The following is a 14,535-nucleotide window of genomic DNA, read 5'->3' on the forward strand; positions in this document are numbered from 1 at the left end:
TTATTTGACAAATAAATTTGACAAGATTTCTACGAGTGGCTGGTATGCTTTTATAGCGCGTGATTTGAAGGACAGGATGGTTTGGGCTTTATATCTAAAGTTCCTTCCTGGACTTCTGTTCGATCGGTATCTATATTCTCGTTTAAAGACAAATGCACTAAATCTGGTTCGATTCTGAATTTTTTCAAATGCAACAATTGTATTTGTACATTTATTATGTGTTGTATATGGATTAGACTGCTTTGACTTGAACGTTAACAAAGTATAATTATAATTAATATAATATAATTAATTATATTAATATATAATATATATTATTTTATAATATATTAATATTAATATAACAATTAATAAGAGCTGACTTTGTGTAACGAGTCAATTCTTTGTCTTTTCCTGATTGTGATGTTAGGAAAATACATGCAATTGTGCAACAAGTTAAGGCAGTTAGTGGAATTTTTATTAATGTCGTCGGACGTCTTTAGGACTGCTTGTCGGACCATATTTAGCGCTAAGTGTATATGCAATATGAATATCGGTCGATGGATGAGACACCGGACTCCGTGAAGGAAATTTGGATAAAACCGTATATTCAAACGGATACAGTTAACGATTCTAGGCCGAAGATATGTGTCCCGCGCTTCGTTAAGCTTCAGATTCTCAGTTCGTCGGATACTATCGATGATTGTGACAGCCTCCTGCTCTTTGAAAGAATCGCGTTAAAAAACGAGCGGCCGTTAGTGGCTACATGTGCGGCGCGGAAGGAAGGAAAAAATCATTGTATCTGTTTAGTTATCACGTACGTGCATACCCCTAATATAAATAGAAGCTATATGAATAAGCGAAAAAAAGATATTACATTTATCTTAGAATTAGCTTGCTTGGGAGAGTTTCCTTTACTATGTTGAATATTTGACGACCGAATTAAACGGTTATAACACATACACACACATACACTCATGAGAACACACAACCACACGCCGTATAATGTAATAGAGGGGTTTACTACCACTAATTTTATTATTTTTACACCTATTACGACGTATATCTCGGTTGTACGCAGTTCGATGTACAATCACTATCGTCTTCTTCTTTAGACACAGCATGTCTTTAGAGCCGCCGATCTTCAGACTGCGCCTCGAAAAAGTCAGCTCTGTCGTGTAATATCGCTTACTGCTTCCTCCTTTTTCTGTTTAGCGTGCAATTGGCAGGAATATCCTGCGATCTCATATCTCGATGGTGATTCGTACGGAGGAAAGCAACAAGGTGTTTCGTTCGTGTATTGAAAATCGGATATTAGTGAAACGTATATCGGTATTAGAACGACGAATGTTTTGTGGCTACAAAGACAGTAGATATGATTTGGAAATATTTGGAAGAAATAATCACACAAATAATCACACAAATAATTGAAATTACTTTCAGCTAATTAGGGAATTAATTTGATTAATTACTTTGATTTATTATATATTAATTAATTTGATTAATTAATTTTTTATGAATATATATTTATACATACATATACATATTTATATAATATATAAAATATAAACATGAAAAAATATACAATCTTATTATATTTTATGTACATCCAAATCATATCGTTCTTCGTTTTCTTCTCAAGACACTTTCCTTATTTTAATTTTTGCCTGACTTACATATCAATATGTTGAACTCTTTGATCGTTCTTTGCGTCTTTAGACTACGAAATATTTGTCATTCCAGTTCCGAGGTATAGAGTATGTTCTTTTGGACAAAAATCCGCAGGTTTTATGGGTGACACTGTTTGCATTTAGTGAAATTATTCGAATATGTACGATTGAATATATATGGAAATTATGTACGCATCAATTTAAATTACCAATATATTCGATCGGTTTATTTATCGATATTTCAGATATATGTATTTTACGTATATTCTCTGATGTGTTACGGATATATTTGCGAACAATTGCTGCAGCTACAGAAACGTTGAACGATTCTGGATAGCGACATGAGCATGGGCTGTTTTAATTTTAATAACGTGCATGGCAACTTTTGTAGCATTTACGTGTGTCTCTTGTCTCTCTGCTCTTCCTCTTGTGGGTCTCTTCTCGAGGCGTAAACTGGCGAAACTGGCTCGTTAAGACAATAGTAAACGTGGTGCAGTTTAGCTTTTTTTTTTTTTGATAAGGGTCTAGACCAAACGCAATTATTATATTACATGTTGTAGCCTAAATACAAACATTTTGTAATAAAATTCAATATATTGAAATAATATAGAGTCGCCTTACTTTTCCCTTCATTCTGTTCCACTCCTTTAAAAATAATAAACAAGAGATTGAGAAATAGTTAACTCTTGCTATAGATTTCTATAGTAATAATACGTTTTAGTGGTTACACAAACATACTTATAAATAATGTTATTTTCATATAAGAGCTATAAAAAATAGATATATATTGAGCAATTATTTTCGTACCTTCAATATGTAAAAACGCTTATAATTCTGACCAATCAATACGATATAACTTTGCAGAAAAAGTGTTCAATATTTATTCAATCATTCATCATTTATTCAATCAATTATAAAATTTTCAAGCATGTAATTTGTAGAAAAAATATTTTTTTCTGCGTAATTATACAATTTTTGTATGTGTCGATTACTCAAGTTATATGTCTAAAAGTGTTAAAGTACATTGTTTGAATCTTGTAGGTTTGAATCTTGGTAACAGACTTTGCAAATTAGTTGTAAAATATCCGCTACGAGTCGCCACCGTCCATAACGAAAAATCGAAGTCGTAGCACGACCAGGCTGCGTTCGTTTTGGCGTTTACAACGCTCTGAGCATCATTTCATCCTTGTTTCTATCAAATACTAAACAAGGACAAATGATGCTTACATGCGCTATAAGCGCCAAAACGAATGCAGCCACAACATGAACGTACTTTATATTTTTTAATGATAGAATTTAACAATATGTTAAAAGTACTTTTACTTATATCATGATAAATATATAAAGTTCGACGAGCTGTAACTTTCATAAAAATAAAGATAATGAGAACTCGAAAAGCATTTTACAGATTAAAATCTCTAGTTTTTAGATATGCGAAGATCATAATGTTGCTACTGTTTTGTTGAAATATATCGAGTTAAATGAAAAACGATCATTTAATTTTAATTTTTTTTCAGTTGAATTTTTGAGTCGAAAATTTACTTACATTAAGATTACAATGGATAATATTTAAAGATATATTAAAAAACTAGAATTTCTAAAATGTAAAATGCTTCGTGAATTATCTTATTGTCTTTATTTTCATGAGTGTTGCAGTCCACATCGAATTTGCTAATTTTTCGCGATCAGAATAAATGATGCTTTAATAGATGTAAATATATAATAGCTATTTGTATATATTTTTATTAATATTTAAGATTGTAATCTTTTAAATTATAAGATATAAAAAAGCTGTATTAAAATATTTATTATCAATTTTTACACTTGCTGTATTTGCTGGCAAATTGTAAACAACGGTTTTTAGTGCATATCTCTTGCACTAGTGCAGAAAGTTCAGCTAAAAAGAACGTATCTCATGTGTATAAAAATTTCAAGCAGAGTGAAGAAAAACGATATTGTTTACTTACTCTTAAAATTTACATCCGGGTGGTCGTGGAGGTGCTAGATTGAGATGGAAGTCATCAATCATCTGGACACGATGGATGAAAGGTACACGTATTTCTCACCAATTCACCTATTACTTAACTCTCTTTCTCTCTCTCTCTCAATATATGATTTCAAGCATCTAATAAGGTCTCTGTTCCAACGTCATTCAACGTTAAAAGATGTGTATTATGTTAATTTGGCAATGCCATTCTCTGATTAATAGACGATCTTTGAAATAATTCCAAGATATATATATTTTTCAAAAAAGTCTACCTCCGAACAGATTTCAGCACGTCTTTACGCCACGGCAATTTAGACCAAAATTTTATATTGTCTAAATATTCATTATCTTATGTGTGTCAAGTGTATTTATTTATATTATATATTATTATTTTTTTGACAACATAATATAACCTTGTTTATGTTATAGTACAGATGAGAATATAATGAGTGACGATACCGTTGGTGTTGTTTTGGAAGAAGCAGAGATAGTAGATTGTGATGCAGAGGCAGAAGCAGAGGTTGATGACGAGAATGTACAGTATCACTTGTATGCAGTAAACAGAGGTGATAATACAGTAACATACAAGGTTATGCAAGTTAGCGATGCTAACAGGGAGAATAATGAAGTTTCAATAGCTACTCCTGTGAATAATGCTGTTCAGGTGTTAGCTTCCCCAGTAAATGGACAATTATATGTATTGAGCAATGGTACTGATGTTGTTACATCAGATACTGCGAGATCAGTAGCACCTCGTGTAGCAAAGTTACAAATAGAAGGATCACAAAATATCATCACAGGCATAAAAAAGGTAGATTTCTCGTTATTTCTGTTGCACTTGATTTTATCGGTGTGCTGATATATATTTAGAGAATCAAATTTGTTTTATATTTAGAGGGATGAAAGGCGAAGAGTAACACACAATGAGGTTGAGAGACGCAGAAGAGACAAAATCAACAATTGGATATCTAAATTGGGGAAACTATTGCCAGACTGTGACCAAAATGCGAACGGAGAAGGAGACGCGAAAGTGAACTTTGAATTACAAGTATGATATTTACAATTCTTTAGAGCTGTTTGCACTTTAATAATTCTGCTGCTTCTTATTGTGATGTCTATATTATTTATTACAATAATGATACTTTTATTTATAGAGCAAAGGTGGTATATTGGCACGAGCGTGCGAGTATATTACAAAATTAAGAGAGGATCAGGAGAAACTGATTCAAAGTCTGGAGGAGAATGCACAGTTAACAGAAGAAGCTAAGAATCTTCGACAAGTAGTGAGTGATTTGAGAAGTGAGAATTCCAAATTGAAGGTCCAAATTACAAAGGACAACGTATTTGTACTCGGCTCTTAGATTGTATTAAGGATTAACATTAGATAATTTATAGACTTTATTAAAACTATTTCATTGCTAGTGTACACGTGCACAAACACATATACATATTTTTTTTTATATATAACAGTATCGTAGATATTAAATAAAGATAGAGAAAGAAATCTGAACAAGATGTAATAGTTATAAAATGTTTATTTACATATATGTGTAACTCAGTATATACTCGTATCTGGAAAACAATCGCAATCATATCGTGTAACGTTCTACTGTACACATCGTAAACAATAATTATTTAACACGAACAATCCATCGCGCGGAAGCTCGTCGCGTGTCGAACTCATTAAATCAGATATATAAATATACAAAACGATTTTTCACACCGTTTTAATCGATAATCAACCATACGCGAACGTCAAATACATTGCTTAACAAGTAGGGTCACTTAAATCGCTACAACGTGGTGAATGAAGTTGCTTCCTCTAATGAGAGTGAACCTACGGTATTTACACTTACAAAATATGCCTACGTATGTACAGAAAACAGAGCGATACGGTACGCGGTATCTGCGTTTCTTCCTCTTAGGTCATTAGACCGCGAGACAATTGTTATTTGCTGCGGCAATGAGAACGAGCTCCGTTTTCCACGTCGTCAGAGTGCACGCACACGATTATCGATATCGGATCTCAGGGAAAATATTTGTGTCTGTTGTGAGTGTGTGTGTTTGTGTGTGTGTGTGTGTGCATGTATGCGTATGATGTATGTGTGTTGTTTATGTAAAAACGTCGTTACGCTCGTAACAGCTTAAATTATCGCAACAGTAACGCTTAGTAGTATTTATTGCTTCGAAGCACATTCCCTCGTGTTTCGTGCAGATCCTATTTGACAATTTTTGAATGTAACAGGTTTATCTTTTCTCTCAAGAGGAAGATATAGGGTACATCCACCACCGGGGGACAGATTATTATCCACCACCGAGGTATAAATTAGTCGGCGCGTGTCGAGATTGCGTATATAGTAAGATATGTAGTTTACTTGCCAATGGGAGCTCGTGAGCGTACGATACGGACTTTCGCGGATTCAGATTACTCGTCTGCACGTGGTGCAAGGGTTTCTTATGAGTGCGAAAAGTCATCGGTGCTTAATTGTGCATTACGCAGTTAGTTATCGTGCCCGGACAAGACACGCGAGTCCGAGAGACGGCTGTTTTAGAGACCGTTTTTAAAGAAGGTCGGCGATATACATCTCACTTGACGTTCTTTAAATATGCTCGACGACAGACGTCGCCTGCGAACAACCTCGGCGCGTTTCGCGGCCTCGGTGTAGCCTCGCTGCTTATCCTTAACGAGATACCTGTCCCTTATACTTACATTGGCCATTAAAGCATAGTTAGCAATACTTATAAGAAAATCACATTCGAGAACCAATGAGTCGTCTCTCCTATAAAAATAACTCTGAAATGAGTTGGGTCCAGCAACAGATCGCGGTCTCTCCTAATCTAAACATCAACAGGCTAATGATCTCTGTACAGTACTTCATAGGAATCTTGATCCATTCTTTTATCATTATATTGTCCTCGTCGTATAGTAAATTACGGTGTCGGCAAATAAGCGAAAATATACCCATCTGTGTTTGTGTCATACAAAAACGCAAGTGTCCCCAGAGTCTACCAGAGTCGTATCTCGCATCCCCGGACGCAAACGTTTGAAACGACATCTCGCTCTCTGTTCCTTTTACAAAGTACGCATCGGGAATGCCGGTCTCTTCTCTACTAAAAAACAGATTAAACAATTCTAACGAACGAAGACGTTATGTTCCTTTTAAACTTATTGGCAGTGTTGGAAAACTTTCAGGATCCGTGATTAAGTTTTGCTGAAACTCCAAGATCGAACAATTTTTTTTCTTTTTGCTTGCCAAGTAAAAACCGTAGACAATGCGCAACGGTGAAACATGAGTTCTTTTTTTTTTTTTTGCGTGAAAAAACGCAGAGATTCTTCAGTTTGCTGACTTTCGGCTCTCTACCTCGTTATCGAATCTTTGTGTATCTTTCTATAGAAGAGTAGAAAACTTTAAAGATCGTCTCAATCGTTTCTCTCTTTTTCCCTCTCCTGTTCTCTTTCTCTTTCTCCTTTTACTTTTTTTTTTAGAAGCTCGCCGCTTCGTATCGCGATCGGACAGGGAGGCGTGATATGCGAGTATTTACATATTTAGTTTAATCACTGTTCTTTTATCCGCGTATGATTAATACTGCCGCTGTTGCGTATAGAAACATAAATTTCCTTCCTTCCTTCTCCTCTTCATCGCCACTTCTCCTCTCGTCCTCCCGCCTATCGGATCTCGTTTACAAATTACTATGAGTATTACGATTACAATGCTTTATGCGGAATACCGAACATTAGTTAGGCAGTAAAAGTTATCGTATATAGCTCGCTGGAGACTTCTTCTACGAGATACATCTAGGTTTCGTTGAGAGAAAAGTGGTGTGTGCGAAATCGGCGGCCGGTCGAAATTGATCGCGGAACAAATCGCGGGTTGGCCGCGTACGAGCGAGTAAAATCGGTATCTCGCGCCCGCCGACCGGTGTAACATTGTGATCGAACTTGCTGACACTTTCACGCGGAACTGCACGCAATACTACAAAACGATCAGTTTTCTCGTTGTACCCCGGCGGGTACAACATAAAGTTGATTTACAAAAGTCACACACACGTAGCAGTGTCGAGCGATCTCGACGAAGGCGGATCTACGTACGTAATACTCCGACGTCTTCAAGTCTTCTCCCGTTTCGATCTCGATTTCTCGCAATTCTCTCCCAAGATTACAACCGGTCTCCTGCCGAGAGGAAGCGTCTCGGTCGTCAGTCTTTCGATTATCATAGAAAAAAAGAAACATACAGCCGTAACAACATGCCATCCAGCTGCTCATGCTCCGACTCGATAAAAGCGATTGCGCGTTTAACAATATATGTATATACGTGCCGAGATATTTATCGGCGTTTATATATTATGAAACCGCGATAAAGGAGTGACTAGTACTTTCTCTTTAGTACTTCAGAAGCCCGCTATTGACTTTATACATTTACTATCTATGCGTTTCCCTAGGTGTGTCTCTACTCCTCTAATTTACCCTCATGAATTATTTAACGATAGTCCCGTGCGCGACGCGCCCTTCGCCAAATGTATCTACAAAATCAATTTTACGCTCCTTCTCGGATCTATCTCGCCGCTTTTTCTCGAAATGTCCATTCGGTTAGTTCGCGGCGACAATTTCTCGGATCAGACGCTGATGCGCCGAAAACGATAGTTTTAAATATCGGTGAATGACGCGCCCGAAGACGATCGGGAATCGGCTCGAGGCCTAACAGCTCGAGGACTGACGCTGAAGAAGTCGCTGCTGAACAAGACTCAAAAACATAACGAGTGCTTCTCGTCGACCCAGTTCGTGTCTCGACTTTAAGCACGCGATATCTAATTTGGACGACATGACAGCGTCTGTTCAATAAAGAGAAGTATCCGTCCGTTTCTCCGCGCGAGAGGCAGTGAGTGAAAAGTCATTCAAGTTCCTTCTCCTGCTTTCGGAGTCGCGCGGTTACTCGATAGGCGGAACGCGATGATCGTGATCGACTGATGGGATCGACTACTTGTTCTATCTTGGTAGAAGAGGTATACGTTATAGGATATACTCAGCTAAACGAGTGTAAATAATACTAAGTACCTTCGTGCCGTATATATGACAGAGCGCTGCGCGTCGTCGGTGCTGAGGAATCCCAGCGGTTTGTCAGTCGATTCGTGAACGTCGACTCGACCGCACGCGTGACTGCAATTGCACATGGCGAACAATATTACCCTGATTGCGATCGAGTCCTCGATCGAACGCTCGTTCGAGCAGATCTCGAAATTACTGAATATCGAAGAGCCGTGCGCCGGGATTTCAGCAGGACGACGCAGCGCCGTAAGGCCGCAGCTTTACAAGTCAATATACGGCACGAAGGTAGGCCTGTCTCAGGACGGTTGAAGCCGCGTGCTCTTCTTGCTGCTACCGAACGTGAACCAAGTCCCGACTTTTCGTCCAAGCGAATTGGTGGTGCCCTGTGCGACCATCGTCGGCATCTCGTACGTCGACTCCCTCTTGTATGTTTTGTCTACATCAAATTGAAAGTTAAATCAATTAAAGTTAAACTACGAGAAATTCATCAAATTGATATCAATTAATGAGAATCGACACGAACTGATTCTAGAGCGACTTTAAAATCAAGTTCTTTGATGAAATGAAGATTTATTGATAAACTTGAAAATAGGACAGTGAGAACGTACTGCGAGGTTTAATTGGTGGTCTGTTTTGCTGTCTGCTAGCAGCTAGCCTGGCGAGCTGCCTGGCTGCAGCCGGAAACTCTAATCCATCATTCCTATCCTGAGCCACCAATCTTCGTTCCTCAGCCATGGCCGCTAGCCACCGTCGCTTCTCGTCCGCTGTACGGCAACAGAATAACAGCCACTTATCTCGGACGCAGCTGTATACCTTCAGACAATGCCTCACAGTCACACCTGACTGAAGATCTACGGAGAAAACCGATTATTTTTGTTTCCATCTATTTTTGTCAATAATATTTTGTATCACATTAGCGACACCGATATATCTGGCTAATTATTTAATATCTTCTACTATGATTGATTACAATATACAATATGCAAATTAGAATTAGAATTTTCTGAAAACACATCAATTTATTATCATTTTCGTGTCATAAAAAATATGTATTGACGATAATTTGTTACTAATTATCAATGTTATCAAGACAATACATAGTTAATACACATGTCGATTACCTTTTCCATCGGGCACATCGATAACCTCGCTAGTATCGAGATAAATGCGCCCTTTGTAGACGTAAGTATTGCGCTTAAGGATGTCTTTCTTGCAATAGACCAGTTGATGATCAAAGAGGAATAGGATAATGTTGTTCGTCCACATGCCGGTCGTCACTCTCATCGCCTCACCTTGGTAAATCAGTTGTGACGAAACTTCTATGAGATCCTCACCCTACGGCCAATTAAATGGATTTTAGCGACCCTATTAGATGAAGTCTTAGTGTCTAACGCTCCGAACGTCAAGACGTTTTGAGTCGCAAACAAGTTGCAAGGGTACTTTCGAAAAGTAACTCACTTCCCAACCTTCCACACGCATTTGCCACGCGGCCAGTTTCTCCAAACTTTCCATCCGCCTCTTCCTCTCGTTGATGAGCACCGCGACGCCTCTCATCGCCTCTAGCGCTTCTTGAATCTTGTGATAATCCGGATGATCCGTTTTCGTATACTTCAGCAGTTCCGCCAACTGGAGGGGATATTTACATATCCGTTGCACGGGCGTCAAAAGATACCCGTCCAACGGAATCTCTATGAGACCTCTCATCAGACGGCAAGCTTCGAAAAACTTGCTGTAACGATTGTGCTGGTAGAGCTCCTGCAGCGTCGCCATCGCCATCGGGTGGCTGTTGCAGTACTCGGAATACATGCGAAAACCAGCCCTCTGAAAACGACAATACCTCTTTACTTTATATTATACTCTTGGAAGTGAATAAAGTTACGTACAGAATTACATCCGATTCTTCGACCTTTTTCGTTGGTCTGAAAGAACTGTGGCCCAAAATCAAATCAATATCGATCAATTTGTCAAATACGCGTAATCATCGATGAAAAATAAGTAATCTCGTTAACGTCACTAACGTGATTCAGAAAGCACTCGCCGACACAGCTTTTGTGCGGCGCGTTCCAATCGATGCAGGCCTCGAGGTCCTTCAGGAATTCGGACTGGAAGTCTAGCAGCTCCTCGAGGTTGATGAAGATCGTCTCGATCTGGTCTTCGGAGAACATATCCGTATGCCTGCGACATTCCGCGATGTAGCCCTCGGCGACGTCGCGCAGAACCTTCACAAAGTCGCGTTCGGTCTGGACGAGCTCGCGAACCACGCTGGTCCTCACCTGCTCATTCGAGAGGAGGGACACGCTTGTGCGTCTTCTCAGCTGAGTGGCCGAAGATACTCCAGAAGCCATCGCGGCCAAACAATCTTCCACTGTGTCCTCTTGACTCACTCGTAACTGCGGACACATCAATTTGTTCAACAACATATATTTATTCTATAAATACAAAAAATAATAAAAGAACCACACTGGAATGATAAAAAAAAAAAAAAACAAGGAATGACTTAGCTTAAAAAGTTCGATAAGGATTTATAAAAATATATACAAATTTCTTAATTTTTTTATCTTAACTTATACTTTTAACTACTTACTTTTAATGACTAAATATATTATTTAAATGATTTTATCTGAATATACACACACATACATGTGTCTTTCTATGTAATTTTATTACTTTTTACCAAAAACATTCAGTTGATCTTTTTTCTAATATTCTATATTCTTTCTATTCTATAAAAGCAGATTCTATTCTTTCAAGCAGAAGTAATAGTATTAATTCAGAATTATTATATATATATATATGCAGGATCAGATAAGAAAATTAATAACGCAGAGTTTGCGTGATTATATTTAATTTAAGTTAAACAAGTGCTAAAAAAGGTGCAACATTTGTTGTCATACTGCACGTTTGTATACAGCTTTTATCGGTCCTGTTCATGCCATTGATTAAATATCAACAAAACCTTTTCTACCTTCTTTTTTCAAACGAATTTACCTACCCTGACAAAAGCGGCCGGGAACCATCCGTGTATTCCTCTACAGCTGCCCCACCACCAATCTTTGTCTAACGTATCGAGGACATCGATGACATCCCCGGCGCGAAAAGCCAACTCCTCCGTCTCCATCGCCACGTGGTCCCAAACAGCCTCAGCCAGGATAGCGACGTCCTCATCCATCGTCTGCTCGAGCGACTTCTTCCTGTCCGTCAACGAGGCGACCGAGGATTCGGAGTCGGACATCATCTCATCGTCGGATGTGCCGGCTCTACCATCCTGCTCGTCCTCGGATAGCACATTGCCACCGGGCAACCTCACGCCTGTTCCGGAGTAGAAGGTATTATTGTAAGCCGCATGAGAAAATAAACGCCGAGCGTACAGCGCGATACGCGGCCCGCCGGTCGTACGTTGATCCGACTTGCAAACCAAAACTTTGCGACTTAAAAAATATGCAAATCAATTTGGCGTATGTGATTCCACTGCAAGCTTTCGAGAGGAACATTTCGCTCAGACATGACGGCGGTTCTCCAATAATCCGAGCTCCTCTCCTAAAATTACAGCATATGCACTACGCGTGATTTAAGTGACAATTACGAGAAATATCACGAATGGAAAGTTACAATTTGAAATTTCTTCTTCAAGAGGAACAACTCAATATTCTTTTTTCTTTTCTTTTTTTTTATGTAAAACTCGTCAGGACGAAGACTGTGATAAAGAAATGATTCACAGTGTAGAGAATGTCACGACGTATGCGACATTTCACTGCATTTCGCCGGCGTTCCACTGGGAGTAATTGAGTAAGACAACACAACCACCCCCACATCGCCCCCTGGCCAAAAAACCGTCCACTGTGCAGCTTTCGGCGTGAGCCATCGGGAAAAGAATGAAACAGTTTTCATGAGATTCCACGAGAAGGTGAACCGGAGAGTCTGCCGGAGTACCTCCTAAAAATTCAGTTAACCGCGAGCGCGCGATTGATCGCACCCTCGGGAGGCTGCATCCCCCTTGAAAGCGGGAACGCGGTGGCGAAAGCCGTCGCTTTTACGAGGTTCTTCGGCAAACTCGTTCTCTGTGTCTTCCACTTTCTCTTCTCTACTACGGCTTGCAAAACAGAAGCGTTTTCACATGAAGCAACGTTTTTACAGGGGTGAAAATCAGCACGATTATTACAAGGGATGACCCATTCCTTACTTTGTCTCTTTTCTTTTTTGTTTCTCATTATTTTTTTTTCTTTTCGTTTTTCTTACGAGAGTGCATTCGACGACAACACGATGTGAATGTTCAACAAGGCTGTCTTTACGGGGTTGCATGCTGAATACTCTTCAAGGCTTCTGTCTAGAGAGAAACCGAAGCCCTCTGGAGTACACTGTGCACTAAGAGATGTTCATCGATAGGTTTTCTACTTGCATAAAGTCTTCCTATCCAGCGCGTGTGCCTTTTCCTTACATTTACACTGTCTTCTTCTTCAGTGGTTTCAATTATCGGGGCATTTTCATCGAGAATACTTGCAAAAAAATACTTTACTCTTTAATCCTTTGAATATTTATAATATTTCCTTATAAATTATATCCTTTGAATATTTTTATTTCGATTCAATGTTATCTTTCCCGATTTCTCCTTCTGTCTTGGCTTTTCTCTCGCATTATATTACACTGGCCTCGAGCAGGTATGGCCGTGAGCAGGTAATATGTATGTCCTTCAATGATAAAACATCTGGCGAGTTAAGTTACAAAGAAAACGGCATTTGCAGCAATGTAACGATCGTTTTCAGTTTCAAGTGACGATTCACATGAACGCGCGAGCGTTCTTCAGACGATGAGGAAGCGATTTGCACACGTGCTCGGTAGGAAAACAAGAGGAACGTGATCTACGTCAGAACTCGAGAACTATCCTAGAACTTGAGAAGCGCGAGTGCGTTAGGAGGGTGCTCACCTGTAGTTTTGGTGCGCATCAGCGGCGAGAGCTGATTGATTCCCAGTGGCTGGCTAAGCGAGCGCCTCAAATTTGTCCGAGAACTCCTCCCTTTCGCGTTACTGGAGCGCAAAGGAAAAGAGAAAGAAGAATATTAGTTCGATACCGATTCGCTTCCGTATGCGTCGACGTGCGGCATCGAGCGGAGGATCAACAGAAGCGTGTACTTGAGGTATTAAGCGTCGGTACAACATTCAGCAACGAATTACAATAGGTAGTAGGTATATAATATGTATATAGATATATGTATATGTATATATAGTACAACACGACACAAGATATACGCATTTTACGTGTGCTTGGCACAGATCAACTTTTTACGAGGAAAGATTAAGAGAAGGTGGTTTGTTATAATATACCCGTCTTTTACCTACCACTATTCTCCCTCGATTTACTGGAAAGGTTCGAGAACAAACTTATTTAAATTTTCCCAGCTTGTCACTTTTCGTTCGGGGGAATGTGTTTGTTCATAGTGCGGACCGATATGTAAGTGTCACGTTTATCGGGAAGAAGTCAAATTGTTACTGATTTGAAAAATAAAGAAGCAGAGCGAGCGCGTCAGGCTACAGAGAAGGTTCGGCCGTGCGGCTAAAAGAGAGCGGTTAACAAGCGTTCAATATGTCTCTCTATCGTTTTCTTTTATCGCCTCCTCATTGCAACACTGCTAGCTCCTCACACTCGCGGTGAAAGCTCTTATAGCTTGTCTCGACTATGGAAACCCAAGCGAGCGCAACGCACTCGAGCCGTTTTCAAATATTTTCAAATATTTCTCCTTCGAGGGAGAATCGAGATATGTCTGGTGAAATTATAAATAAAAGAGATCCGCGACGGAGGATTTATTACATGATAAATACGAGGAAAATTCTTCTTCGTTTGTAATTGTAGTCGAAAGTCT

The 14,535-nt window shown here is 39.1% G+C and overlaps 2 protein-coding genes and 1 long non-coding RNA gene across 19 annotated transcripts in view; 1 reads left to right on the forward strand and 2 right to left on the reverse strand.

Moving 5' to 3' along the window:
* Positions 1–1,049: 1,049 nt before the first annotated feature.
* LOC116849365 lies at positions 1,050–3,825 on the reverse strand. Its single transcript, XR_004379117.1, has 3 exons — positions 3,617–3,825; positions 2,457–2,654; positions 1,050–2,294 (listed from the first exon to the last, which is right to left on the reverse strand). It is a non-coding gene; the product is annotated as an uncharacterized LOC116849365 (long non-coding RNA).
* Positions 3,528–5,151, forward strand: LOC116849358 (upstream stimulatory factor 2-like). 7 transcript variants are annotated; one of them, XM_032826438.1, is made up of 4 exons: positions 3,528–3,698; positions 4,071–4,447; positions 4,532–4,684; positions 4,791–5,151. In XM_032826438.1, the coding sequence occupies exons 1-4, from the start codon at positions 3,692–3,694 to the stop codon at positions 4,995–4,997; spliced, it is 744 nt and encodes a 247-aa protein (XP_032682329.1). In that variant the 5' UTR covers positions 3,528–3,691; the 3' UTR covers positions 4,998–5,151. The 7 variants fall into 7 exon arrangements, with proteins under 7 accessions (XP_032682329.1, XP_032682328.1, XP_032682332.1 ...); XM_032826437.1 differs by having other exon boundaries at positions 3,530–3,698; positions 4,066–4,447; XM_032826441.1 differs by lacking the exon at positions 3,528–3,698 and adding an exon at positions 3,721–3,816.
* Positions 5,152–5,153: 2 nt separating this feature from the next.
* Positions 5,154–14,535, reverse strand: part of LOC116849352 — a 156,287-nt gene continuing 146,905 nt past the window's right edge. For 10 of the 11 annotated variants that reach the window (XM_032826427.1, XM_032826426.1, XM_032826417.1 and 7 more), the window contains 8 exons: positions 13,602–13,702; positions 11,673–11,989; positions 10,699–11,070; positions 10,564–10,608; positions 10,139–10,501; positions 9,802–10,015; positions 9,289–9,531; positions 5,154–9,116 (listed from right to left, as the gene is read on the reverse strand). In XM_032826427.1, coding sequence (XP_032682318.1) covers positions 8,977–9,116; positions 9,289–9,531; positions 9,802–10,015; positions 10,139–10,501; positions 10,564–10,608; positions 10,699–11,070; positions 11,673–11,989; positions 13,602–13,702 — 1,795 coding nt within the window. In that variant the 3' untranslated portion in view covers positions 5,154–8,976. The remainder of the gene's footprint in view (positions 9,117–9,288; positions 9,532–9,801; positions 10,016–10,138; positions 10,502–10,563; positions 10,609–10,698; positions 11,071–11,672; positions 11,990–13,601; positions 13,703–14,535) is intronic. The other variant, XM_032826419.1, reaches the window with a different exon arrangement.

Source organism: Odontomachus brunneus, unplaced genomic scaffold (genome assembly GCF_010583005.1).
Source record: "Odontomachus brunneus isolate Ranch 3 - 2012 unplaced genomic scaffold, Obru_v1 Obru_scaffold_113, whole genome shotgun sequence".
Classification (NCBI taxonomy): domain Eukaryota; kingdom Metazoa; phylum Arthropoda; class Insecta; order Hymenoptera; family Formicidae; genus Odontomachus; species Odontomachus brunneus.